This window comes from Lichenostomus cassidix, chromosome 13 (assembly GCF_008360975.1).
Source record: "Lichenostomus cassidix isolate B80296 chromosome 13, HeHo_3.0, whole genome shotgun sequence".
Taxonomy (NCBI): domain Eukaryota; kingdom Metazoa; phylum Chordata; class Aves; order Passeriformes; family Meliphagidae; genus Lichenostomus; species Lichenostomus cassidix.
Window position 1 is genome coordinate 12,345,292 of NC_139494.1, and position 26,686 is coordinate 12,371,977.

The 26,686-nt window shown below is 58.0% G+C and overlaps 3 protein-coding genes and 1 long non-coding RNA gene across 10 annotated transcripts; 3 read left to right on the plus strand and 1 right to left on the minus strand.

Moving 5' to 3' along the window:
• The first annotated feature begins 906 nt into the window (after window positions 1-906).
• Window positions 907-3,332, plus strand: SMIM3 (small integral membrane protein 3). 3 transcript variants are annotated; one of them, XM_085073753.1, is made up of 3 exons: window positions 907-1,606; window positions 1,660-1,693; window positions 2,344-3,332. In XM_085073753.1, exons 1-3 carry the CDS (start codon window positions 1,417-1,419, stop codon window positions 2,522-2,524), a joined length of 405 nt encoding a protein of 134 aa, XP_084929879.1. In that variant the 5' UTR covers window positions 907-1,416; the 3' UTR covers window positions 2,525-3,332. The 3 variants fall into 3 exon arrangements, with proteins under 3 accessions (XP_084929879.1, XP_084929877.1, XP_084929878.1); XM_085073751.1 differs by having other exon boundaries at window positions 907-1,693; XM_085073752.1 differs by lacking the exons at window positions 907-1,606; window positions 1,660-1,693 and adding an exon at window positions 1,750-2,043.
• Window positions 3,333-7,661: 4,329 nt separating this feature from the next.
• GPX3 (glutathione peroxidase 3) lies at window positions 7,662-10,532 on the plus strand. The gene is made up of 5 exons (XM_085073747.1): window positions 7,662-7,856; window positions 8,874-9,027; window positions 9,270-9,387; window positions 9,585-9,684; window positions 9,776-10,532. The coding sequence occupies exons 1-5, from the start codon at window positions 7,770-7,772 to the stop codon at window positions 10,001-10,003; spliced, it is 687 nt and encodes a 228-aa protein (XP_084929873.1). The 5' UTR covers window positions 7,662-7,769; the 3' UTR covers window positions 10,004-10,532.
• Window positions 10,533-11,194: 662 nt separating this feature from the next.
• On the minus strand, window positions 11,195-26,603 carry TNIP1 (TNFAIP3 interacting protein 1). Of its 5 annotated transcripts, none has more exons than XM_085073739.1 (18): window positions 26,480-26,603; window positions 19,527-19,697; window positions 18,395-18,517; window positions 18,011-18,093; window positions 17,719-17,787; window positions 15,812-16,003; window positions 15,546-15,640; window positions 15,386-15,467; window positions 15,057-15,149; window positions 14,741-14,806; window positions 14,443-14,574; window positions 14,232-14,360; window positions 13,548-13,664; window positions 13,109-13,234; window positions 12,709-12,789; window positions 12,372-12,566; window positions 12,029-12,119; window positions 11,195-11,680 (listed from the first exon to the last, which is right to left on the minus strand). In XM_085073739.1, exons 2-18 carry the CDS (start codon window positions 19,657-19,659, stop codon window positions 11,655-11,657), a joined length of 1,833 nt encoding a protein of 610 aa, XP_084929865.1. In that variant the 5' UTR covers window positions 19,660-19,697; window positions 26,480-26,603; the 3' UTR covers window positions 11,195-11,654. The 5 variants fall into 5 exon arrangements, with proteins under 5 accessions (XP_084929865.1, XP_084929866.1, XP_084929864.1 ...); XM_085073740.1 differs by lacking the exon at window positions 26,480-26,603 and adding an exon at window positions 24,980-25,101 and having other exon boundaries at window positions 15,057-15,146; XM_085073738.1 differs by lacking the exon at window positions 26,480-26,603 and adding an exon at window positions 24,980-25,101.
• Window positions 25,147-26,040, plus strand: LOC146431278 (uncharacterized). Its single transcript, XR_014854919.1, has 2 exons — window positions 25,147-25,256; window positions 25,607-26,040. It is a non-coding gene; the product is annotated as an uncharacterized LOC146431278 (long non-coding RNA).
• Window positions 26,604-26,686: the final 83 nt, after the last annotated feature.

Sequence of the window (26,686 nt, forward strand, 5' to 3'; positions counted from 1 at the left end):
CAGTGTCACTGCTGCCCCGCTTAGGGACAATTTCCGTGAATCCTAGTGCTCCCGGGCCCGTCCGGCCTGGCCCTCGACGCTGCCAGGAGTGGGGCAGACACAGATTGTCTATGCCAGTGTCTTACCACCCTCACAGGGGAGGATTTCTTCCCAGTATCCCATCTGTCCCCGCCCCCTGGCAGTGGGAAACCATTCCCCTTTGTCTTGTCACTACAGCTCCTCTCCAGCTCTGGAGCCCCGTTTGGCACTAGAAGGGGCTCTAAGGTCTCCCCAGAGCCTTGCCTTCCCCCTGATGAACCGCAGCTTTCCCAGCGTGTCTCCAGAGCAGAGAGGCTCAGCCCTGAAGGATCTCCACGGCCTCCTCTGGAGTCACTCCAGCAGCTCCATGTCCTTCTTACACTGTGGCCCCAGAGCTGGACACAGCTCCAGGTGGGTCGCACCGGAGCAGAGCAGATGGGAGGAATTTTTCACACCCCAAAGGTGGTTTCTCTTCAGTCTCGTGTCCGCTAAGACAGGATCCTGACAAGAACGAACATTCTCATGCCATTGTATCAGCAGTAAAGCACGAGGTCTGTGGATGCTGCGCTGTGTGCTCAGAGAACAGAGCTTGCCTCAGCAAACCACCCCCAGTTTGCTGCTGGACACCCCAACCAAGCACTGTTCCCAGCCTGGCTGGTGGCATGTATCCTCCATCCTCACCCCAGTGCCCATCCCCACACAGAGCCTGGAGTCAGTCCCTCCCATCTGCCTGCCGCTTGCAGCTCCACAGGAAACCCCTGTCCACGAGGATCTGCTGCTGCTAGTGATAAAAGTCCCATGTGGTTTTTATCCGAGGGCAGCAGCTGGAGAGGAGCACTGCTGGGAAGGCAGGGAGGAGGTTGCCTGTGCACTTCTCCAGCCAGAGCATGTATTGTGGTTTCCACCACCAGAAATCCAAGAGGTTTCCCTGGGAAAATGCAGGAATGAAAGGTGCAGTGTGTGGATTTCACTGAGAGTGACACTGAGCTTGCGTCCCAGAAGGAAAATCAGAGCATCCCACCCTGCTTTTGCCATTCAGCATCACCAATGGAGTGGAATATTCCACTGGGCAGCATAAACGCTGTTCCCAGCTGGCGGGCTCAGGTCTATCCCCTTCCTGGCATTGCTCTCTGCCCATTTCTCTGTAAATCACCCTGCCCGAATCCCTGGAGAGTGCGGACACCTCACTGCGGGGTGGTTTTGGAGGCTCTGGGTGTTCTTGCCCTGGGCCTCGGGGGCAAATGGGTGCCTGTGAGCCCTACTGGGGCAGGAGTGGGACAGGGCAGGAGATGACCCTTTGTTAAGGGCTATGAAGTGAAATGCCCCCACGCTCCCTCCCTGTCACCTTCGGGTTCAGCTCCAGATGGTCTCCCCCGGTGGAACCCCATTCTGGGCGGAATGAGACGGAGTGTGTTCATATTTTATCCTGGTGTGGAAAAAACATCCTGCCGTGCCTTGCCTCTCCTCCCTTCCCCTTCCTTCTATCCCCTTCCCCTTCTTCTCCTCCCCTGCCGTCCCCCGCGGGCCGGGCCGGGCCGGGCGGGGCCAGGCGGAGTCTTTTTCGCCCGGCGGGAGTCTTTCTCTCCGGGCGGGATTCGCCGCTGCTGTCGCTTCTAGCCGGAGCTGGAGCTGAAGCTGGAGCGGCGGCTGGAGCTGGAGCCGGGCAGCGCCGCAGGTAAGGGGATGCGGGCAGGCAGGACAGGAAGGGCACGGGCAAGGCAGGGCACAGGCAGGGCACGCAGGGCACTCAGGGCACGGGCAGGGCAGGTAGGACGGGCAGGGCACGGGCAGGGCGCAGGCAGCTGGCGCGTCTCCCCCACGGCATCGTGTCCCCCACCCCCGGGGTGCCCGACGGGGTCACAGCCGCGGTCCCCATTCCCTGGCCCCTCCGCCCCCTTCGGCTGATGGATAACTCCGTGATTTAGCACGAGGTTCGGGTGCGGGGGACACGCACACGAGGCTCCCCAGAAGCGAGGAGGGCACCTGGCTGACCTGACCGCACTTTCCCCACGCGATGACCCACGCGTGACTGACCAGTGGGATGCTCGGCTGTGGCTTTGCTTTATCAGCTCCTCTAACAAACGGTAGCAATTAATAGGGAAGTTTTCCTCTGGGCTTTTATCCAGCGCATTCAATGCATGCTATAAATCCTGGGGCTAATTGAAGGAGCCTTTACCAAAGGCTCTCAAAGGAGCCGAAGGTGAAAGCTGGACCTGGCCAGAGGGGTGTCCCTGGAGAGAGCAGCGGTGGCGGGGCAGGAGGTGGTTCTGGCTATGGGAGGGATGGAGGGGGCTGCCCCACCACCCCTCTGCCTCTCCCTTGCAGGATGGACCCCCCTAACCTCACAGGTCCTGCCGACCTCCCCAAGCACATCCTGGACATCTGGGTCATCGTCTTGATCATCCTGGCCACCATCCTCATCATGACGGCGCTGGTGCTGTGCCCGGCCACTGCCGTCATCATCTACCGAATACGAACACACCCCACGCGCAACGGCATCGTGTGAGGCTGGCTGGCTGGCTGGGCAGGGGGCTACAGCCGTGGGACACTGTGCCAGGGACCTCGATGGGGCACCCTGAGAGCTGGAGGGACGGGCAGGAGCCAGGGTGAGCCAGCACCCAGACATCTGCCCCTGTACCTGGCTCTCACTGGGTGAACCCACTGCTCATTTTGCCCACTGAGCTCGCAGGGACTCTGGGGGAAACAACAGCACGGGCAGCAGCTGGAGAGGTGTGACTTTGTGGACATGTCCAGCTGGAAACAGCTTGCTCCTGTGAGGGAGGCAGGCTGGTCTCACCTTCACTGGTGACACCATCTCCTCCCAGGCAAGCAGCAAGGGTGGAAATGCCTGGCAAAGTTGTTTCTTCTTTGGAGTCCCAGTTGTCAAGGTGGTTGGGGAAAAAAGGGTCAAAGTAAGATGGATGTGGCTTCTGGTTGGGCATTTAGCACGCAGCTAAAAGCATCAGTGACAGAGCCCGTGCAGACGTGCAGCTGGCACCTGCTTCTCCTCTATCCATTATCTGCTGAAATTGCAGGAAAATCCTATGGGGCTCTTGGTTCTTCTGAATCTTGCGGGGCAGAGGAGTGTGTGCAGCTCCTGCCAGCCCTCCTGTCTGCATGTTGGCTGTGCTCCCTGCTCCTGATAGTGAGAGCCCACACTGTTTGCCCAGCACACCAGCCCTGTTGGGGGCTCTGTACGCCACTTACCTGGGCAGGTAAAGCAGGAGGAGCAGGTTTGTGCCCAGCCAGTGGCAAGGGACCATGTAAGCTCTTGCATTGCCCTCTGTTATGAAATAAATGGACTTTATCCTTCATGTGAGTGCGTCGTGCAGCTCTGTTCACACTACGGGTGTGTCTGGCTGTGCAGGATCTGAGATACTTTGCAGCCTCTCCAGAAACCCTCCCTGCTGTGACCTCCTGCACTCCCTTGCCTCAAGGTCCCTGGGGTTCTGTCAGGCTTTGGGGCCCAACAGTCACAGCCCTGCAGGAAGCTCACTGCCAGCCTGGCCCCATGCTCTGGGAGGGCAAACCTCAATCTGGACACGGTTGTCAGACAGTGGGTGGGAGGGATCCCTCAGGACTTTCTGACAGTGGTTGTGGTTGTTTTTCTCCCACTTGGGTGACCAGCATTACTTCCCTCACACCAGCCTCGTGCCAGGTCAGAGCCCTGGGGCTGAAACAGCATCTTGGTGACTCACAGCAAGAAAGGTCACAAAATTAACATGAATCAGGCAGGGATGTGAGGAAACACTATGGTGATGCTGGTGGGAATTGTTTAAATCCCATTTTCTGTGCTGGAAAGAGCAACCCTGCAGTGTTGGAAACCCTGTGTACCATCCCTGTGTGGCTTGATCCACAGCAAATAGCATTGGGTTTGCATTGAGTGTTGGGGCCAGAGGGCCAAGAGGTTCCTAGAGAAGCAAGACCTTGGGCAAACACCCCCCACCTCAGGGAGGGAGCCTAGCTCAGGGATGCAGACCCTGAGGAGCAAAAAATGCCTGTGCTGGAGCCATGGGCTGCAGTGGTGCTGGGAGGGAGTGGACGTGTATTTCTTGCCCAGCCCAGAAAAAAATTCTGTTTCAAGCTGTCAACTCTCTCTTCCCCTCTTGAGTTGCAGAGTTTGAGGCAAATAACCAGAGTTATTTTCCTGTTTTTCTTCCTCCCTTGCTGGCGTGGTGCAGCCACAGCTGGAGGACATTACAGATGTGCAGGGTGGGAGCAGCCCTGGCTCTGCTCTCCCCCATGCTCCACTCCAGAATCTCTTCCCTGGAGACACTTGTGGGGGTGGCCAGTGACAACAGGAATAGGAGCTGAGAAGCTTTGCTATGAGAGGAATAGGGAAGAAGCCACAAACATTGGAGTGGTTTGGGAAGGAAGCCTGGTTTGTAGCAAAACATGAGGAAAAGCATGGAACATCTCCTCCCTGTCCATGTAACCATACACCATGGCTGTTCCCACCTCTGCGTGCCCCTTGTCAAGAGCAGCCAAGGGAAGTGAAAGGCTTCCTTTCTTGGTTATGAGCTTTCTGGGAAGTTTCAAATCTGTGGCAAACATTTCCAGGAAAGGCCTTGGAAAGACGGGTTTGCTTGTAACAACAATAAACACACAGCAAAATGGCAGCAGGGGTAAAGCGGGGAGAAGTCAGGACATTTTTTAAAGCATTAAGATGGGGGAGAATGGATTTAGACTGAACTTCCAACACTGTTGAATTGGAAATTCCTCCTCCAGGATGGAGCAAGATAAGCAAATCCCCCTGTGGCCCTGGCTGCAGTGCCAGAACATTGCTGGAGTTTGGAGGCAGTGTTTGCATGGAGTTTTGCCAAGGAAAAATGCCTTTCTGTTGAGAAGCAGGTCCTGCTCCGGTGACGCTGTAGCAGGCAGGGTGATGTGGCTGCTGAAGTGATTCAGCATCCACTGGGATGCTTCCCTGAAGTGCTGGCGTGTGGCAGGAGGTGGCTGCTGACCCATGAGGGCTGCTGCTGGGGGAGGCAGATGGGACAGCCCCAGCAGGGAGAAGGGGATGCGGGATTCTGGCTCTCACCTTGCCTCTGGACAGTGTCCCTTTGCAGGTGGAAGAGGGGACAACGGGCCAGGGCATTTCTGCAGGGTGCGAATCTTCCCGTGGAAAAGGAAGGGATGGCAATCCTGGACAGGGCAGCACCCACGGCCATATCCTGGGGGCTGAGGGGCGCTCGGGAAGGGGGACCCCCACTCTAATGGGTGCAGGGCACCATGCCCAGCAGGGAAGCTGCTGCTGAACCAGGGCAGTGTGTGGGAGCACACAGGCTGGGGCAGGGCAGTGAGGACTGGACGAGCTGCGGGCTGCAAGCCTGGGGAAGCCAGGAGCTCAAAGAGCAGGGGCCTCTTGCCTGGCAGAACTTGTTTTGCTTTTGCTTCCCATTGCTCACTTAGAACAAAGGTTCAGAGATTGCCCTGGGATTGATGCCAGGCCAGAGAGAAGCTGCACTGCTGCTAGCCAGGGCAATGCTGCCTGCTGCTGCCTGAGCTCCCCACCACCATCCTGCCACACTGCTGGCACCATCCCTATCCCTGTGCATGAAAAACTCCTCGGTCAGCTCTGGGACAAGCCCAGCCGGCAGCACTACATGGTGCCCTGTGCTCTCACATTCCCTGTGCTCAGCTGTGGCCCTGCAGCCTGGCACAAGGTCTCTGCAGCCCCAGCACATGGCTCAGGGGACAGCTGGGGAGGCTGGTGGCAGCAGCAGCATGGCGGCCGAGGGACTGGAAGCTCCTGGCCTCCCGCCCTGGGCTCCTGCCAAACATCTGCAGCAGGCGGGGGCTGGCTCCAGCTCTGCTCTGGTGGAAAAACAACCGAGCAGGAAGGTTCGTGCGAGGGTCAGCCCACCCTTTGCCTGCCTGCCTGCCTTTTGGGGTGGGGGACCCCAATTCTGCAGGATGGAGCAGCACAGTCTTGGTGGAGCCCTGAGCAGTTCCCCTGGTCTGTCCCAGCCCTGTTGCAGGAGCTGGCTCAAGCCCTGTTCAGGGTCAGCAGTGTGAGGTGTGCCGGGGAGTACAGCACTGGGCACACTCTTGTCCCTGTTGGCTGCAGGATGCAGGGAGGTGCAAGCAGTGTGCTGGAGAGGAGCTGCAGCCCCACGGCCCCAAATCTCCCCAGAGCCTGGGAAGTAGGTGGGCAGGGTCAAACCCCGGATGTTGACTCCTACAGATTTTGGCAAGGAGCCACCTTGCTCCACCCACAACCACATCCATGAGAGTCGACCTGAGCACCCCTGTGGCCAGCCTGGCTCTTGGCATGTTGTGATGGACTCTGTGTAGTCCCCAGACAGTGTATCTGAGCATCCTGGGGCTTTGCCTGGACCTGGGGGGACACTCCACACAGCTTGGGGACCCATGCCAGGGCAGGGCAAAGCCACTTCTCCAGTAGCAGTGCAGGTTTAAAGCTTTGGGAAATGCTGCCAGTGACCTGCAGCTCCCCTGCTCCATGGGTTCTCTGTGTGCGTGGGAGATGTATCCAGCCCCCAGCCCTCCCACACCAGCTGAGGCTGCAGTTGGAGCCTCACAACATCAGCCTTTCCCAGGACATGGTGTTCCTTCTGAGGAAGAACAAAGATTGGGAGATTGCTCCCAGCTTCCTCTTAACCCATTGCCACGCTCCCCCTTCCTTGGTGGTGTCTCCAGCAGCTGGCTCAGTGACAGCATCGTGGCATGGCTGACCGTGCTTTCTAGTAAAGCCAAACTTCACGCTGGCACTCATGGTCCCCCCAGGGCTCACTCACTGCCACCCCATCCTGTCCTCCACCCCAGGCCAGCCTCCCCCCGAAACCACAACTCCTGCAGTTTCCCTCCAGCCAGTTAATTCTCCCATTCAACAATTTTGTTGGAGGATTTCAGGGAATTTACACCTCACCACGGATATTTTCCTTGGAGACAACCCAGGGTAAATGTTCACATTCCTTGGTTAAGCAAACAGGACCCTGGAAACTCCTGCCCCTGGGGACACCAAGGGCTAAGGGACAGCAGTGCCCTGCCCTTGACCCCAGCAGGGTCACCATGGAGCCACAGCCCACGAGCTGCAGAACAGCCCCTGGCAGGAGGGATCCTCCTCCAGAGCTGCTCCTAGCAGCACCTTCATTTACCGGGCACAAAGGAGAGGATTGAGATCAACCCTCCCCAGCCCTGCCAGCGCAGCCTTTGGGGGAACACCCACCGAACCCCAGCCCGGCCTCTCCGAGGCTGCTGCTGGGGGGTTTGGTCCCTGCTCCTCGGGTGCCAGCACCCCACTTGGGGGGAGAGATGTCACCCTGGCTGGGTGGCCTGAGCAGGATGGTGCACATCTCCCCTGCAACACCTCTCCCTCTGTCCCCTCTCCCTTCCTGACCCCTCTCCATGCCCCGGCACCTTTTTTCCCCCTTCCCCCGATACCTCTACCCCCACCTTGCGGGTTTAATCCCGGCTCGGGTAACACGTTGCATAAACCCCCGGCACATGCCGCTGCCCCTTGTCCCCGTGGGTGCGCCGGGTCCCCGCCAGGCCGTTGTGCCACCCCAGGGCGGTGTCCGTCCGTGTGGCCGTGTGTCCGTCCCAGAGCCCACACGGTTAACGCGGCCCCGGCCCGGCCCCCCCCCGGCCATTGGCTCCCCCCTCGCAGCCCCGCAGCTATTTCTCGGCCGCCGGGCTCGGAGGTGACAGCAGGCGACAGCGGCGCTTGTCCCCGCCGGTCGCCCCGGGCAGTTAGGGGGGTGCTGGCACCCCGCACCCCGCGCCCAGCCATGGGGGGCTGCTCCCGCAGCAACTGGATTCTGCCCTTTTTCTTGGCTGGACTCGTCCAGCTGGGGAGAAGTGAGCAGAGGGAGAAGGTAAGAGGAGTGGGACACTCCCTCGGGGCGTTCAGGGGGGTTTAGGTCGTGTGTGGCACCCTAGGGACGCGCCTGTTCCCAAGGCTCTCTGCAGGACTTCCCGGGGCAGGAGTGGGGCACGGTGGCCTTGTAATTCCCCCTCCTTCCCCCTACAATCCCGGTGCCTGGTCACGGGAGGATTTTCTGAGTTAGTTCTTGCCAAGGGCTAAGAATCGCTGTCCTGGGGTTGGGGACAGAGGGGTACAGAGCCATGTGTCCCCCCAAGTGACCTCCCCAGGGGCAGAGTACGGGGATTTTTTTCCATGCAATGTCCGGGGGGGTTCCTCCATGTTCGGAAGGTGCAGAAGCCACCATGTCCCACAGCGCAGTGGGCAGGGGTGACTGTCACACCCCCAGCTGACCACCGGGACCCCACAGTCCCACAGAGCCTTCACTCCTCAAACGCAAGCCCTGTGACTTCACCTCTTGCCAGGTCCCAAAATAGCCCCTGGGTGGCACTTGGCCAAGCCTGGGTACCCTGGTGGGGACAGGAGATGGGCTCCCCTGGGTTAACCCCTGCAGCTCCGGATGCAGGGGCTGCTCCAGCCCAACCCTTCCCAGCCCGTTCCCCGTCCCACCCTGAACACCCTGCGCTGTCCCTGTCCCCCAGGAGTTCCGGGGGGTGGTGGGTCCTGCTCACTTGCCCATAGCCCAGGATTCTGGTGCTGGCCTCCCCCTATGCTCCAGCTGTTTTGCAGCCTCTCGCCTTCCTGTTGCTCTCTGTTCTGCAAACATTCCCCCAGGTGCAGCCAGACCCATGTGTACCCACATGCCCCAGTCAGCCTATCCCACCACGGCGACCTTGGCATGCTGGAGCCTGGCTGCTGCCAGAGGCATTCAGGGCAGGGGACACAGCACTGGCAGCCATCCCCACAGCCAGCACCAGGGCTGGCCCTACTGGTCTGCTGGCCATGGGGCTGGGGAGGGGAGTGGTTGGCAGCCCCCAGCCTGCTCTATGGGATGCTCCTCACCCCACAGGTGGACTGCTACCACACAGTGAACGACACCATCTACAGCTACGGGGCCCTGAGCCTCGATGGGGACGAGTATATCCCCTTTGAGAGGTACAAGGGGAAGACTGTACTCTTCGTCAACGTAGCCACATACTGAGGCCTGACCCTGCAGTATGTTGGTAAGGGTCCCGTGGGGTATGGACACTTCGGGGTCAGGGCAGGGACCAGGAATGGGCAGCATCACCCAGGAGTGCAGCCTTTCACACATCTCCACGGTCCATTCTGCTTTGCAGAGCTGAGGGAAGGGATAATACCTGCTCCCCAGAGCCCGGCCTGACTGGGATGGTCCCAGGGGCTAAGTGCAGCTGTGGAGGTGTGCTCAGTCCCCTGCTAACCCACCCCTGACTCTCCTTGCATGCAGAACTGAATGCACTACAAGATGAGCTGAGAAACCAGGGGATCGTGGTCCTTGGCTTCCCTTCCAACCAATTTGGGAAGCAGGAACCCGGTCAGAACTCAGAGATCCTCCCTGCGCTCAAGTGAGTACTGTGGTGGGGGCTGTGGGACACCTGGTCCCCTTGGCTCTGCTGGGGTCCCAGCTGGGCGCTGGAAGCATAGGTTGCAGCTCCTGCTGGGCTGTGGCCCCCAAACAAGGGGTTTGGGGTCCTGTCACCACCCCTGTGGCAAGCACCCAGAGCTGTCCATTGTAAACATCCTGCCCCCCCTCCCCTTGCAGGTATGTCCGGCCAGGAGGTGGCTTTGTTCCCAACTTCCAGCTGTTCCAGAAAGGGGATGTGAACGGGGCCAAGGAGCAGAAGATCTTCACCTTCCTGAAGGTGGGTGCTGTGGCAAGGGGAGAGTGAGTGGGACACACCCAGCTTGCTTTTCAGAGAGGCAAGGCTGTGATGCACTGGCTCCCCATTACAGAACTCCTGTCCCCCGGCGGCAGAGGAGTTTGGGAACCCCAACAACAGGCTCTTCTGGGAGCCTATGCGGAACCACGACATCAGGTGGAACTTCGAGAAGTTCCTGGTGAGCCCCGAGGGTGTGCCGATCATGCGCTGGTACCATCGCACCACTATCTCTGTTGTGAAGAATGACATCGTGACCTACCTGAGGCGGCGGCAGCAGCAGGAGCTAAACCCTGATGAATAGCAGGACCAGTAGAATCCGGGGCTGCTGGCGTGAGGGCCAGCATCCCCCCTGGCTGCTTCCCATTCCATTCCCTCCCAGGATGTTCCCCAGCAGCAGGATTCATGCGCTGTCCCCTCCATTGCTCCTGTCTCTGGCACCTCCCAGTCAGGATGCTGGGCTGGGCAATGTCGTGGCAGAGACCTGAGCGATGGCAGTGGGACACTTCCAATCTCCCTCTGTCCCACCTCCACTCCTGGTGGTGACATCTCCCGGCCTCCAGCTTGCACCCTTCACTCCACCATCCCAGGCAGTGGGAAGATGCAGGGGCTGGCTGTCCCCAGAGCAGGAGACCACATCTCCATGAAGGCTTGGCCCGAAAGCCCCTGGTGGGGGCGGGCCTGGCCTGATCGTGCCGAGCATGGAGCAGCTCTTCAGTGCATTCAGGCTGCCCGTGGTCCTGGCACACAGATGTGCTGACCTCCCAGTCGGGGCTGGCCAGCCCCTCGCCCCCTGCCATAGAAACACCAAATAAAGGCTCTGCAAATGTGCAGCCCCACTTATTGGCCAGGTGTAGGGAGGGAAGAGTGGGAGGTGCAGTGGCCAGCCTGGGGGTAGCAGCTCCTAACTTGAGAAACTCGATTTTTCCACAGTAACTGCAAACATGGACTTATCATCACAGCCCAGCATTTGGGGACAGGATGGGGAGTGAGTGCAGAGCACAGGTGGGCAAAAGGTGCTGGGGGCAGGACCAAGGATAATCTCCAGTGAGGAGCATACTGGGGTCCTCTGCCTCCTGCTGTCACACGTGTGACAGCCATGCTTACAGAAACTGGGCTGTGTTTGTTTTTTCACCTCCAGACCTATTTTGTGGAGCAAGATTTGCTGTGTGCAATGTCAAAGACTGTCCCCAAGGCCACTGCTGCATGGAAAAGCAGAGGGGACAGCAAGGGCTTTCCTGTCCTGGCAGAGGTGGGGGGCAGGAGAGGGGAGGGCGAGGGGTTGATCTCAGCACAGAGGAAGGTGGGGGGCATGCACTTGGGGCAACAGATCCTGGGGTGCCCAAGCAGGGGTTGGGATCCCCTTGCACTTGGCTCTATTCCTCTGCCTATACCCAAGCACATGGGGACCAACAGCCCTGGTATCCCTCCCCGTCCCCACGCAGAGGCTGCCCCACAGGAAGCAGCTTTCAGGACAAAACCAGAGAGACTCAGCCACACTTCAGTCCTTAAATAAATACAAAGACACCAACCACCCTCAGGCCGGGCCATGGCTGCGGCCAGCACCTGCCTGCGAGTGTGGGGTCTCCCACTGCTGGGAGAGTCCCTGCCTTTATCCACTCCTCCAGGGGCTCTGCATTGGGGCAGCTCCTGGGAAACACTGGCTCCTCTTCCCTGAAGAACTGGCTTGGGTCTACAGTGATGCCAGGCCTGGCTCCTCGTGGGGAAGGGGATGGCTGCAGGGGACTGACCCTGTGCTGGCTGCCACCGCAATGGCACCTTTAGTCCCTCCTTCATGATTTCCTTGGGGGAAGGCGCTGCCGAGCCCCCACGTGCAGCACATGTCCTTGCACAGGCATCAGCAGCTGGAGGAAGCTCCTGGACACACACACACGGGCACACACACACACCCTACTCCTCTTCCACTGGTGTCGGAGCGTGGCCGGTCCTTGGTGTTAGGGTAATCCGGGACCTGCCTGTTCTGAGACACAAAAGAGGGGTGGCACAGCATAAGCACAGCTCTTCACTCTCACACAAGCCCCACAGGAGGGCTGCCAGCTATGGCATGGTTGTTATCCCAACTGCCATAACCCCATGAGCCTTAGGGGCTCAGCCTGACTTTAGGTGCTATGGGGACGCTGGTGGGAATGCAGCAGGGACCAACCCCATGGAATAATCATCCCCTCAGCTGATGAGAGGTGGGGGCTGAGGAGAAATGGCCACTGCCTGGAAAACTGTGCCCCATCCCTCCCCCATGTGTTCAGCCAAGTGACTAAAATCTCGGGGTGAAGGACAGGGGCACCCCCATCAGGGAGGGTCTGAGCCTTACCCAAGTCCTTGGGGACTGGTTTCACCCCGGCCACTGGTTGGGCATTCTGGCTGCGAGTCATGGCACAGGGCGGGCGCCAGGGGTACTCGGGCTGCAGGATAAGATAGAACAGAGACAGAGAATTACCTGGGATGTGAATCCTGAGGCCGCGCTCTGCGATTGATTGCCAGGGTGTGAGGAGGAGAAGGAGTGGGAGGAAGGGGGCTGAGCAATCACATGCCAACAAGACACATGTGCTCAGCTCCCTGCTCTGTGACTCGGTGGCCCTGGAGAGCAGCGAGCCCCAGGCCTGCCCCCATGTGACCCTCTGCTCCCCCTCCTGCTGGCACAGGTAGAGTCTTACCGGGGGAAAATGGTGGAAGTTCTGTCCTTGTGTGTGCTCGCCCGGCATGGCTGGCGGGTATCGGATCTGCTGCCACTCGTCGTAGCCGTGGTACATGGGGTGAGCCATGGGGGGACTGTACTGGTACTGGTACATGGGGCAGGCTGGGCCCAGCGGCCCTGGCCCTGGCTCGGGGTGCAGCCTCTCTCCAGAAGCCTGCAAGGAGCCAGGACAGATGCTGGAGACATCCCAAGGGTAGCCCACCACCACCCCCACCCCCACCCACCACCTGGCTAAGAGATGCCAGGCCTGCAGTCCCCAACCTCTCTGCCCAAGGAGGGTTTCCTCCCATCCCTACCTGTTTGTGCTGTTTCAGCAGCTTCTTCAGCTTCTCTTTTTCTTCCTTCTCCCTCTGGCAGTCATCCTTGGAGGCTCGCAGCTGGGAGTAATGGGGGTTAGTGCAGAATCCACCCTGCCATCCCCCATCTCTGTGGGGTGAGGTTTGCTGAGGGGATGCCTGCACCAGTTTTGCCCCATGAGACCCCCAGAAGAGGTGCAGACAGAGGAGATGAGTGAAAGGAGCTGCTCTGTCAGTGACAAGCAGCAGAAAAAACACCTCTCTGGCCTTCCTGTCCTCCTTCAGCCCCTACTCTTAGGTATGTACAGGGACAGTGACAGTGGGGACAAGCATTTCTGAGACACATGGGCGTTGACATGGGACTCCCAGAGTGCTGCTGGTGGCACCCAGTGCTGCTCACCTGGTTGTTGGAAAGGACCAACTGCTTCTGCAGCTTTTCCAGCTGCTGCTTCAGCTCTTCCTTCTCCTCATTCATTCTCTCCCTGTCACTCCGCTCCCGCTGGAAGTCTTCCTCAAAAATTTTCACCTGGCAGGAAGGAAGAATGTGTGTGCACCTGGCTGAGAGCAGACATCTCCCCTAAACAACCCCATCACTGTGCTGCCATCCTTGACTCCACCAGCTACACCAAGCTCCAGACATTTGGGCTGGCATGATAGCTCATGGCTGTGGTCCTTCCAGATGAATGCCTGGAGGATGCTGAGCTCAGTCCCCAGTCCCCTCCACCCCAGTACTGGCCTGCCCAGTTATTGGGCTGCTCCTAGCATACAGAGCTCTATGCTGTGGAGGTCCAGGACACGTATTACCTTCCTGCCCCTAGTGGCTCTGTGTCCTGCCCTACCTGCTGCTTGAGTAGCTCGTTCTGGGTCAGCAGCTCCTGCTGTGGCAACTTCACAGCTGGCTCCATAGCAAAGATGGGTGGTGGAGAGGCCTGGACGTTCAGGGCCTCTTCTAGTGCCTAGAGAGGAAGAGGAAGGAGCAGGATCAGAGCAAGTTGCATGCCCAGGATGTCTCTGGAGGACCACGGGCATGTGCCCAACATGGGAAGCGGGTATAAGTGGGCAGAAGCAAGAGGGGCAACAGACTCTCCTTGAACCCCCCTTCCTGGGAGCCCAGAGGGATGTGGTGGGCCTCATCTGATACAAGCCTCTGCCTGGGCAAGAGAGGGTTAGCAGGGTCAGTTTTGGATTTGAGAGAGGTGAAGAGACTGGAGAACATAAAAGACATTTTGCAGCGAGTGGCTGTGTCGCTGTTGAGCTGCTAGCAGAGAAAAAGACCCGAGTTCTCAGTGTGACAAGAAAGAAAAAACTTATTATTTTGATTTCAATATATATAGACTTTTCAGAGGTCGCCCAGATTGGTCAGTCAGAAACCTCCCCCTAGGCCTGATTGGCCAAGCCTGAACTGTCCAAATCTCGAGACACTGTTTCAAAACATCCAAACTTTATCTTTTTTTATAAAACACAGAAGGGTGTTCTCACGGGAAAGACCTGTGCTAACCACAGGGCTGTGCCCTGGCCCCTACCTTGTTCAGCCTCTGGATCTCCTTTTCCTGGTATTCCCGCTGCCTGGTGACCGGAGCCAGCTGCTCCTGCAGGAACCGCATCCTCTGTTGCAGGTCCCTCACCTCCATGGCCAGCCTCTCCTTCTCTGCCTGCAGGATCCAGGGTGGGGGGAGATCAGCCAGGGCAGGCAGCTGGCTGGCAGCTCCCTGCCACCCTTCCCAAGGGAGTCACCTCCTCTGTTTCGATCCGGGACTTGGCCAGGAGCAGCTTTCGGTCAAAATCCCGTTGCTTTTGCTCCCGCTCCGACTCCAGCTCGGTCACTGCTCTGCGGGCTTCAGCTAGCTCCTGGTGTAGGTCTGTGACCTGCAAGGGGGGAGTGGGGACGTTGGTGTGGAAGGACCCACACTGGGGGGAAAGGAGGTGCAGGCAGCCCCCAAACCTCCCTACACTGTTTCCTCCAAGTTCCCACAGTCAGCACCCAGCAGAAATGTGCCCCCCCAAGCACCCAGCCCTGAGCACCCAGCCCTACCTTCTGCTCGTACTTCTGCTTCATGGAGCGGAAATGCTGATCCCATTGTTTATTCACCTCCAGCAGCTGCAGGGAGAGAGGGATGGCTGAACAGGAGCCCAAATCCTGCTCCGAACCAGCTGTGGTGGTCCCCAGCAGACTCCTGTCATGAAAGCACTTTGGGGACCAGCTGGATGGAGATCTCAGCTCCAGCAGTGAGCTCAGCTCCTGCAGCTCTCAAGCCTTGCCCCAGTCTCTAGGTGCCATCCCAGCCCTGTGCCCGCTCTGCCCACTCCCCGCCTCCTTAGTGGTGCCTCCCTCCCAGCCTGGTCCTCACCTCCCTGCGCTGGTGCTCCAGGATCTTCACCTTCTTTTCCTTGGCCTCCAGCTCTTCTCTGCCCGGCGCCTTCTCCACCATGGCCCCGCTCTGCTGGACGCGCACGGGGGGGACCCTCAGGGCTTTTGTGGAGGCTGTGCCCAAGGCCGGCTAAACTCGAGCCAGTTCCCCTCCCACTGCCTCCCCCATCCCTCTGAGACCCTGAGAAGTCCTGCTGGTCATACTGGGACAAACTGGGGGCTTGATTGAAATGAGGCCACCTTTGCTGATGTGTCAGCGGGCTCCCTGCCTCCTTCCCAGCCCTCTCCAAGGAGATGCTGCCTCCTCACCTGCTGCTGCTCAGCGGCTTCCCTCTTCCCGCTGTCCTGGCTGCTCAGTGTCACCATCCTCCGGAGCTCCTGGTTCTCACACCTGTGGGCAGGGAGGGATTGGTCAGCAGGAAGAAGCTCCCAGAGTTGCCCTGTCCCCCTCCACATGGCCCAGCCTCACCTGAGCTTCTCCAGAGCCTGGTTTCTCTGCTCCAGGTCATGCTCCAGCTTGGTGCGCAGCTCCTTGTTCTCGCTGTGCAGCGTCTCACACAGTGTCTGGAGGGTGAACACTGGCAGCATGAGGACCATGGCCAGTCCTCGGCCACCCACCTCCCACCAAGCCATGCTAAGGAGGTAGGTGTCCACCTCAGGATGGACAGGAGAGGTTTGGTGGGAAAAACGAAAGGGGGAAAAGCCCCATGAAGAGCCAAGCCAGCCCTTGCTCACCTGCAGGAATGATGTTCTCTGCTCATTCTTGTGCACCTTGGAGGCCAAGCGCTTGAGCTCAGAGGCCATGTAGCCCATGCGCACGAAGACCTGGTCCTTGCTGGCCTCCTTAGCACAGCCACTCAGTGTGTTCTCCAGCTGCTGCAGCTGGGGCAGCAGGTTGGCATCCTCGTTTGGTGGCTGCTCCAAGTCCTGGGAATGGGGAGGGGATTAAGGGAGGTCAGACCAGTTCAAGGAGCATTGCAAAGTTCCCTCTTGGGGCAGATCAGCCTCATGTCCCATTCATGGCTGTGGTGGTGAGCTGGGCCAGCCACCAAGACACTCTGCAGCAGCCCTCAGTATGATGAAAAACTGTCTCAGGTTGATAAAGGTCTGATTCCCAGCTGCTGGAAATAGCACACCAAGTCCCCAGGTGGAGTGGGACATTATGGCAGCAGCCCATGGATTCCTAGCCCCTTGGTAGTCTGAGCAGAACACACCCTCAGATCGCTGACAGCAACAGAGGTATCTCCACCCTTGGTCTCTTCTCCACTCGAGCTCTCCCCATCAGCACCAAGACTGCAAATCCATCTCTTGAGACTGTCCTCTCTACGTACACCCTGATCTGTGCGGGAAGGGGTGCTGGTCTTACCCCAATCCCCATCTTCTCCTTCCACCTGTCCTCCTTCTGTGTTCCCCTGCTGCTGTGGCACACCAGGCACCAGGAACCTCAGCCCTTTGACAGGTGACAGCCAAGAGGGTGACTCACGGGATTTAAACACTGGCTGGGAAAGCCCAGGTCAGGGCACACCCACCAGTGTCAGGGCGTATCCTGCCCACGAATAGGGGTGTCCCCAGGAGGTTTGTGCTCCTCTAGTGTGACTGTTTAACCCCTCCATAGCCTGGGAGATGCTGCTGGCACAACCGAACCCAGCTGCCACACATGGCACTGCTGGGAGGAGCTCGGGATGTGCTGGCACACCTACGCCTAATCCGCTCCCAGCTGACTCACCTGCTGCCTGTGGGAATGCCCCAGGTTGCACCACCAGGCAGCCCAGTGTGTCCCCAGCACCCTGACCCCAGGGTTTACAGCCCCAAGCCTGCTGTGAGAGGGTGTGTGTAGGGCACAGAACATCCAGTTCCTCCCACCCATGTCCACTGGCAAGGGAGGCAGTGAGAACCCAAGCTGGGAGAATCCGGATGTGAGCACAGGACTTGGACTTGACTCAGGAACCAGCAGTTGATGGCCAAGCAAATCCCACTCCATTCTCCATCACCCCATGGCTGTACCCCAGGAGGGTCCAGCGAGACTCAACCCTTCCTAGAGCCTCTCTAGCCAATGCAAATAGGGATGTGCAATTAGAGCATGTTCTCTTACTAGTACCATGTGGTGCCAGCTGATGTTCACTCCCCTTGGGTTCCCCATCCTTTCTCTCTTCCCTTCCAGCATACAAAAAATCAAAGCAGGACAGGATGGGGCAATGACAGCCAGGGGACATTCAGGTGGCAGCACATGGAGCACACAGAGGTGCTTTGGCTAGGACAGACCCTGTCAGCAATGACGGGGCTTGCAGGACTGGTCCTCCCACCCAGTGTGTTCAGCACCAGCTGAACATCAGAGCATCACTGACAGCTACTTGGGTGGTCACAGCTCTTCCTGTCACTGTTGTGTGGCATCTGCAGACATCAGTGTCCCCATCTGGCTGGGGCTGCTTCACTGGCTCCTTCCCCAGGCCCAGCCAGGCTCTTGTCCAGTTTATCCCTCCTGTGTGGTTTGCCCAAGGGCTGCCTTGACATGGCTCTGCCGGCACTCCCTGTGCCTGCCTGGGCACAGCACTGCAGCCCTGCACACCCCCAAACCCTCAACACCAACCAGCTCAACTCCCCACCTGCGAACACCAAATCCCACAGGCACCAGGGCCACTCACCACTCTCCTGCCCTCCTGAGGAAACCCCTGCCCTTCCATGGCAACGATCTCAAACTCCGAGGAGCATCCCTGCAAGGGGAGGCAGCCAGGTCAGGGCTCCCCAGGGAATGGCAGCCCAGGATGCCCACCACGTTAAGAGAGAGACCACGAGTACAGCAAGGGAGCTGACCTCTCCTTTGAGGTTTATCCCTGTTTCTAGAGGCTAAAGGCTGACCTCTTTTGCTTTAATTAGATGGAGAGTCCCTCCCTCTCCAGCCATGCCAGCACCAGCTTCCACATTCAGCAGACTCACACTTGGAGGTGATTTCCGTGGTTCCATGTCCGGCTGTGTGCTGCCTGGGGCTGCTTGTGTGAAGCTGGGATCAGGGCCGACGGCTGCAGAGAGGGGAGAGGATGCAGCCATGAGCCTTTTGGAGAGCAGGGCATCTCTCCACCTGACACAGGGATGCAGACAGCAGAACCCTGCAAGGTCTGATGGATGACTTCTACCCCAGCTATGGGGATGAGACAGAAACCTCTTTCTACATGGGAGAATGGCAGTGGTTTGATACACTCCAGAGACAACATGGCCGCAAGGGACCTTCATTAAAGTCTCTTGCACAGCCTTTCCCTTCCCCCAAGCTCAGGATTCCAAGCCATCAGGTTATTCCTCTCCCACGAGCCTCACATCTCCTACCTCCGCTTTCCACCAAGTCCTCCAAGGAAGGTGATCCAATCAGCATTTTGTTGTCCTTCACAAGGTCCTCTGCCTTCTGTCGCAGCTTGGATGCCTCAACCTGGGACTCCTCCAAAAGCTCTCCTGTTGTAGGCAACAGAAGGATGTTCAGCCTCCTTCCCTGGGGACCTGTCCTGCAGTAGCCCCATCCACCAGCACCAAAAACCCTGTCTGAGTGGAGCAGTGCCCAAAATAGTCCTTCTTCATCTGGAAACAACTATTCTGGGATAAATCCAATGGCAAAGCTGGATCAGCAGCTCACTGGTTTCAGAGATCCTCATGCTGACACACGGAGGATTCGTTACAGGAAACACAAGGGCAGCACTGAGGCTCTCAGACGTCTCTTCTGCTTCCCAGAAGGGACAAATTTAAGCCTGAGTGATGGACTCAGAGGTCCAGCCTTCCCATTTTGGGGTCTGGCACGGGCAATGCAATCCTCCCCTGATGGGAGGTGGCTACTGTCACACCAGCAGGTCCCAGTCCCAGGTAAGGGCATGACAACACAACAGGAATCACGAGGCAGGTGGAAATTCGGCTGCAGAAGCGGGACTCAAAGGAGGAAGCTGGGTCACGAGACAGAAAGCAAAACTGGGGGTGGGAGCGGGGGAAGGCTGACAAGGAGAAGAAAGAGGGTGGCACAATTCAGCTGGAACATTTCAACATTGGCATGTTCCTGTTGCCGCAGGGAGTACTCAACATCAGGTTCCTTGAGAAACACCTGGGAAAAGCCCCTGACCCAACAGGGCTTGCAGGAGGTGGGGATTTTCATCAAAAGCAGAACAGATCCCAGCACCTGTGAACCCCAAGGAACTGTCCTTGCTCCAGCACTTGTCTTTTCTTTCCAGCCATTTATTCCACCATAAAACACCCCAGAAATCTGGCAAAATTCTTGCTCCCTCTGCATTGACATGTGAAAAAGCTCAGACACCCTGCTCAACCCTCCAGGACAGGGAGAGCTTTGCTGCTGCCCCAGTGCCAAGACCCCCAGCTTCTACCAACATCCTTCCTCAAAGGAGCAAGAAAACCCTGTCTTGGTGGGCACAGGCTGGGCTGCCCCAAAGGCAAATCTCATCCCCCTGGCACCAGCAGTTACCAATAGATTTGATCCCTTGCATCTTCTCCTTCAGCCGGGTGTTCTCCTCCACCAGCCGCTCCAAGGCTGTGGATCCATTCTCCTCCAAGCCCCCACCGGGGTCATAGATATGGTAGGGTCCTCTCCCTTCCATGCTTGCTGCTCAGTCGCCTACCTCCCAGCCAGGCATCCCTGCAAGGCAAAGGAGCACGGTGTCACCTTCCTCTGGCTCCAGATGGGTCCCCTGGTCCCAACCACACGAGGGTCTGAGGTGCTGTGCCGGTGCCTCACTGCTCACCAGCCAGCCAACAAGTGAGCCAGGTGAAGGCACTTCCCCCTCCAGAGCTGCTTGGGGTGAATGTGTCGGGGTGACTCATGGCCATGAGAACTGTCACACGAGGAGGCATCACCAGCAGCCCCACTCGGGGCTGGCTCTCACCCATGCAGGACACTGGAGTCACAGAGAGGGCTGCAACCCCTGACTGCTGCATCCCAGGAGGGATGGAGACCCAGCCCAGGAGCATCCACCCACTCCAGCCCAAACCTGGGCACTGTCACCAGGGCAGACTGCTCAACATATGGTATTTCTGGGGTGCATAAAGACTTGTGAGGGACTGTTTGGGGAGGGGCAGTGTCTGCAACTCCAAAACCCTTAACCAGCAGCGGGGGGGATGTTTGGGCAATATTGCGGGATGAGCTCCAGGAGCCAGGTAGGGACCCACTCTGCCCTTCATCTCAGCCAGAAAAACTGGCTGCTAGCAGCACAGCTTCCTGAATTGGACACAGGAAACCTCTGGGCATGTGCTGGGCTGGGAGCAATGTCCAAGAAGACAAAACTCCCACAAGCAGTACACTATTTGCCTTTCCAATTACTTGCTCTTGCAGGTGGCCTAAAGCCTCCCCCTTGCTGAAGCCTGGCCTGGGGACAGCTGGGCAGGATCCTGGCTCCAGGTCTCACCCATGTCCTGAGGGGATAAAGCAGCTGCTGTGAATCACAGCACAACTTATCAGAACTATTCCCCCTGATGCCAGCTTGTTGTAACATGGAGCAGAGCAGCAGCTGAGAAGGTCCTGGTGCCAGCTGGAGCTGGGGTGCTGCCTGGGGGCACAACAGGAGCACCCTGAAGTGCTCTTTCCCCAGCCAAGACAGCTGGTGAGCAGGAGGGGACTAAGAGGAGGCATTTAGAAAGGGGAACGGGGTAGCTTGTACCTGAAACTGTCTCAACCTCAGACTAACCAGATCACATGCCATGAGTGATCCAGGCTGATCTCCAGTTTGGATTACCTGCCCACCAGGGAGAGGCAGGGACTTTCCAGATGACAACTGCCACCTGGCAGCATCCACAACTGAAGCAGCAATTAACACCTGCCTCAGCGGCAGGGAATTAGGCTTGGCCTCAGCAGCACTCTGCTTCTGGGAGATGCATGGAGAATGTCTCACCACTCTCCTGCTCTGTGGGAGGAGCTGGGTACCAAGCCCACCCCGCAGTGACCCTCTTGCAGGGCATTCCTGTCCTGCACCGGGACAAGCCCAGGTGTGTGTCAGGGAAAGTAGGAAGAGGAAGAAGAGGGAAGAGCTGCCCTCTCCTGTGTTACCGTTTCCCCATGTGGCTTGACAGCAGCCTGAAAAACCAGCCCCCATTCTCTTACACTCTAGACCCCAAAACTGGAGGTTTTCTGCCTTGCCCCACAGCATATGTGGGAGGTCACCAGCCCCTGAACATCCTTTCAGGAATCCGTCAAACACAATCCAGCTGCACCGACCACCCTGCCAAACAATAGAGCTCACTCACAGTGATCCCATATTCTTCCAGCCAGAGGAGCCACTGAAAGTCTCTGACATTCCCTGTTCTCAAGATTTTACCAAGGACTTTTCTACTCAAGGTCTGTACTTTACCAGGGAGATTGCAGCAAAGGGACCACAGGAGTTGTTTTCAAACAGCAGCTGGGGAGAGGAACTGGACTATCTCCAGCTGACGGAAGCACAGACCAGCCACAAATTCAGCAGCAAACAATAGCCAGAAAGAGGGAGGGGTTTCCACAGCATTTGAGGCCATTGGTGGGGACAGGGTGGGTTCTCCTGGAGTGGAGGCACAGTCCAATTTCTGCAAGCAGCTGCTGGAACAGAGATGTCAGCCTGGGGACCAGAGACCAAGTCACTGATCCCAGTCTTTGTTTTGTTTTTTTCCCCTTAGAAGTTCTGACAGGTGAGATTCACAGTGAAAAATCTCACTTCAACAGAAACACAAGGGGAGGAGAGAGGGGACCACAGACCAGCACCTAACGGTGGTTAGATACGCAAACATGACTACCACAAACTCCAGCAGAAACCACTAAACCACCAAAAAACACTTCCCTCTCAGCCAGTCAACAGTTCCTAAGGTAACCTGACAGTATTTCACAGCCCTGGGGGCTGAGGGCCAGGCATGGACAGTGGCTGCCTGGCTGTAGCTCACTGGCTCCATGCCCAGCCGCTGGCAGAGACTGCCAGACCAGCACCCGTGGGTGCTGCTGGTTCTATGTAGGATACCAAGACCTTTAGGTAGTAAATTTTTATGGCAACTCAGCAAAAGTAGAGAACGAGAGTGTGAGTGGGCAGGGGAGACTCACGGGCAAAGATGAAACCAGAGTGGTGTTTAAATAGCTGTGCTGTGGCTTGGGAGTGAGCTGGAGCTGTCACTGCTGTCACCCAGGATGATACGCACCACTGCCACAGCCATCACTTTATCAGCCACGCAGAAGTGGCAGAAGGATGTGATTCCTACTTAAAAATTACTGAACACTGAAGATACCAAGGCTCAGGATGTGAATCTTGTGCAGGAGGGGGCTGGCACTGCTGGGGGTTTGCTTTGGGCAGTGACCCCAGGGTGGGGAGCAGCCTCCCATAGCTGCAGGCTTGGTAGGCCTTCAGTTCCCATCCTGTGATGGCCCAGCCCTAAGGAGAAGGGGGTTTTCCTTACTCCAGCACACAGTATTCACAGGAAGCCTCCTCCGCACCAGGATCACAGGAGGTGAAAGCAAATCCCTGCAGGCTGCCAGCATAATTTTCCCATGACTGGGGCTGCTGGGTCCCCAGCATGCCTCCTCAGAAGGAAAGCAAAAGCCACTCAGATAGACATTATGAAAGGATTTTTTTTGTTTGTTCGAGCATTTTACTGGAAATCAGCAAAATACTGTAGCCTCCAGACTGGTTTTCTTCTACAGGGCTCCAGCAGCTCCCCAGACCACGGACAACCATTCCTGGGCTGCTGAAGTGGTCTCATTTGCAGGAAAGCAAAAGTAGAGTTGGCTTTAGGAGGCGGCAATAAGACTTTTTGGGCACTGCAGTCCACTGGGCTGTGAGCAACAAAAGAAGAGGAAAGCAGGCATTGCAAGGCTCAGGCTCCAATGAGAAAGCTCTGAACCTCCACTTGCAGTGTCTTCCTTTCCAGCCAGTTGAGCCACAAAGAGAGGGTGGGAAAGGCAAGAGCCCTACCCAAAAACACAGCAGGTATTATAGATGTTCCCTAGCCAAAAATCCCACTCTTGCCTCAAAAACCCACCTCCTGCAGAGGCTTCACAAAACAAACTGCTTCTGATAAGGCTGCTCACAAAGAAAATAAAGCATTTCCCTGGGTCAGCCAGGTTTACAAACACAGGTAACCACACACAGCTGCAGTATATTCCTCAGTATGAGCCTAAGGTTCAGTGCAAGCAGGACATGCAGCCAGGCGTGGTGGTGGTGCTCTCCTGGCAGCACAGGGTGGGGAATTTATGCAAGACCCCATCTTCTGCTGCAAAGACATCTGGCTCATCCTGCCTGCTCCACTTCTCCCTGCAGAGCTCAGCAGCATCATGGCTGCTTGTCACAGCACTCCAAAGCACAGCAAAGCACAGCCACCCCTTTCCTTGTAGCCTTTTCCTAGTTCCAAGCCACTCCTGTCCAACTTGGTGTGCTTCAGCCGGCAACGACCAAGTGGTAGCACACAGTGGCACCAGAAAACGACACCAGCGAAGTGCCACCCAAAGTGTAAGGATTGCTGCTTTAAAACAAAATCTGCAATGCCACAAGAGTATATGGTTCAGTTTCCTCCACCCACGAGAGTTCTGTACCAGCTGCTGGCAAGCAACAACCCACAGCCCTGTGCTAAATAGATCTGCTTGGCGTAGGTCGGGCCGAAAGGGCGTCGTGGGATTACTTGCAGAGCCAGGAACGATGCCAAAGGCAGCAAAAAGCCTCCCCTGTTTTCTTCTTGCTTACTCCACCTCGCCACAGAGACTGCTCTCAAGGACATGACTGGCTGGAGCCTTCCTGTCTCCAGAACTCATCCCAGTGCCTGAAGTCCAGTCTCCAGAAGGCTTCAGCTGACAGTGCTCTCCATGAAATATGCACTCCAAAATGTGCACAGCTTGTGGCAGCAGAACAGCTCTCGCTCTCCCAAGTGGTGGGAATAATGCACCCACTGATGGGAATAACCCACCCAATAGATGGGAATAACCAGGTCAAGGGAAAAGGCTGCATCTGACTTCTTGATACAGGAGGGAACCTGTGTGCCAGGAGAGCTGGATCTCCAAGAGGATGCAGATCCCCATGAGTCTCACCTGGAGCTATTCTCACCCATAAGCAGCAGTGACAGGCAGCATCTTTTTTATTGTTTTCTCTCTGCCCTCCGTGGGGGTCTTATGGAATTGAGGGAGGCGACAGGAAGAGGCAAGCTGTGCCTCCCTCCCAAAAGAGGACGATGCTGCCATCCCTGCTCCAGCTATTCCAGCCTCTAGACCAACATATGATACAGACACACACCGCTAGACCAGGATGAAAAAGTCAAAGAGAAAGGAAAACAGCATGGACAGGAGGGTCCTTTTGGTCATCGCCGCCGCAGCCCCCCGGAGAGGACTCACGCAGCAGCATTGCCCGGGGGGATCGCAGAGCAGGGATGGTCGGGAGGCAGATGCGTGGGCCCGGGGAAACGCCGGGGTTGTGCAAGGCGGGGCGAGGGAGGAGCGCGGCCGGGCACGGCAGCAGTGCGGGGCCGCCCCGGGGCACCAGCACCGCCCGGGGGGCTGCGGGACCCCCACCCTGCTCCCCGCCGAGCCTCCTCCTCTCCCCGCGGGCACCGCCGGGAGCACAGACACCCCGCACCCCGCCTGTCCCCCGCGGGTGGCAGCGGCAGCCTCCGCCCTGCCCGGGAGAGGGGAAACTGAGGCATGGCACGACTATCGCCAGCGCCCGCGACACCGGGAGGCCCCGGGGCAAATCCCCGGGGAACGGCGCGGCCCCGGCCCCCTACGGGGTCTCACCCCGACCGCCCGAGCAGCCCGAGAGCCCGGGAACCGGCCAGATACGGGCAACGCGCAGCCCCGATCCCGCCAGTTCCCCCGGCCCGGGCCCCTTGGCTGGGGCGGCGCGACCCCAGTGCCCGGTAAGACCCCGGTGTCCCGGGCAGGGCTCCCGTCCGCGGGCGCGGCAGGGCCCCGCAGCGCTCCGAGCTCACCTGCCGTGCGGCCCGCGGCGGGGCCGCTGCCGGGATGGGGATCGGGATCGGGTCGGGGTCTCGCTCGGGTCCCTCAGCTCCGCCACCAGCACCGGGGCTGGCTCCGCCCCCGGGAAATTCCCAGCCTGACGGACAGGCGGCGCAGCCAATCGGCGCGCGGCGGGGGGTATAAAGGGGAGGGCAGGGAGTGTTGAGGAAGCCGCTCGTCATGGCGGAGCTGTTGTCAGTGTCAGTGTCTCCTGTGGGGTCCCTGGGGCTGCACGGGGGTCCCGCCCGGGTTAGTGCGGTTCTGAGGGGTGGCAGCAGCCGGCCTGCGCTTTCCTCGTGCGGGAGGTTCCGCTTGTAGGGGAGCGGCGAGGCTGAGCCCTGCAGCAGCTCCCCCGGCTTGTGCAGACACAAAATGGCGGGGCCGAGGGGGCTGCCCGGGTACCCCTGGTGTGGAGGAGCGATGGCTGAGGGGAGGCCGTGCTCAGCCGCTCTGCTGGCCTCGGCCCCTTCAAGGCGGGTGCTGGTGCTGCCGGCCGGCTGAGGCTGACTTTCCTCTGAGGCAGGGAGAATTCCCCACAGAGCCTCCGAGTTAGTGTTAAACGAGGCGATTCCGCCCTCTAACTGGAGCATATGTTCCAGGGATCCTTTTCCTCTGTGCTGCTGGAATTGCGCCGTCATGAGCCACCAAAATCAGCCAGAGCAACAACAAGCCCAGGGAACACCTGGTTTCCCTCCGCTCTTTGGACTCACTCTACAACTACCTGATTTTCTTCTGCTGGTTTTGCCACGAGCAAGGTGGTGGGTTTTTAGTAAACACATGTATGAATTAAAGCAGCAAACCAGGAACAAAGAAATCCTGCTGTAAGCAGCCGTGCTGCTCTCTGCCTGTTTTATGGGACATGTCCTCCTTAGGAGACCTGCTGCTGGGTTCACCCAGGTCCTTCACCAGAGACTGAGCTGTTTCCAGCTGCCCCAGTTGTGGTTTCTTACTCAGGTGTATTCATACAGCTCCACCATTTCTTGGGGATTTCATGTCTTGGGTTGTAAAAATTGAAACCCCACAAACTCCTTTTCCTGATTACCTTTCACTGCCAGCGGGATGTCACCCTGGAAGCCTGGCTGGGCTATGAGATCTCAACATTTCTGGGACCCCAACATGCTCTTTGTGCTCATGTCTGAAATCTCAGCTGGGGATGAGACAGCAGGACCTCCCACATGCTCAACATCTTCCCTTTTGTTCCCTGAAAATCTTGTTTTACCCAAATGAGAGGCCCACTGCTGTTCTGTAAACCCTCAGAAAACCTGTCTTCAAAGCTAAATGCAATCCCACAGAACAAGAAAACACCTTGTTTATAAGTTAATGCTTCAGCCTGCATGAAATAACCAAACCTTGCTTATTTCTGTGAGGAGCAAAAGGGCTGGTTTGGTTTTGCAGCACCCCAAAAGCTGCCTGCCTTCCCCCTCACTCCATCCCAGGCACTCTCTCGCCGAAAAAGTGATCGCTCTACTCACCGGGCTGGCTCCTGGAGGGGCTTGGGGGGAGTGAGAGCCCTTCAGAGCGGGAGCTCTGTGGCTGCAATCCCCAAATGCAGGAAGCCTGGCCCAGCTGAGCTTACTTTTAGGCATGGAGAAGGGGAATTCCCCATGATGGAGGTCCCAGACAGCCTCTGTGTGGTTTTGATAGGGAGCCAGGCACCACTTAAAGGGCTCTCCTGTATT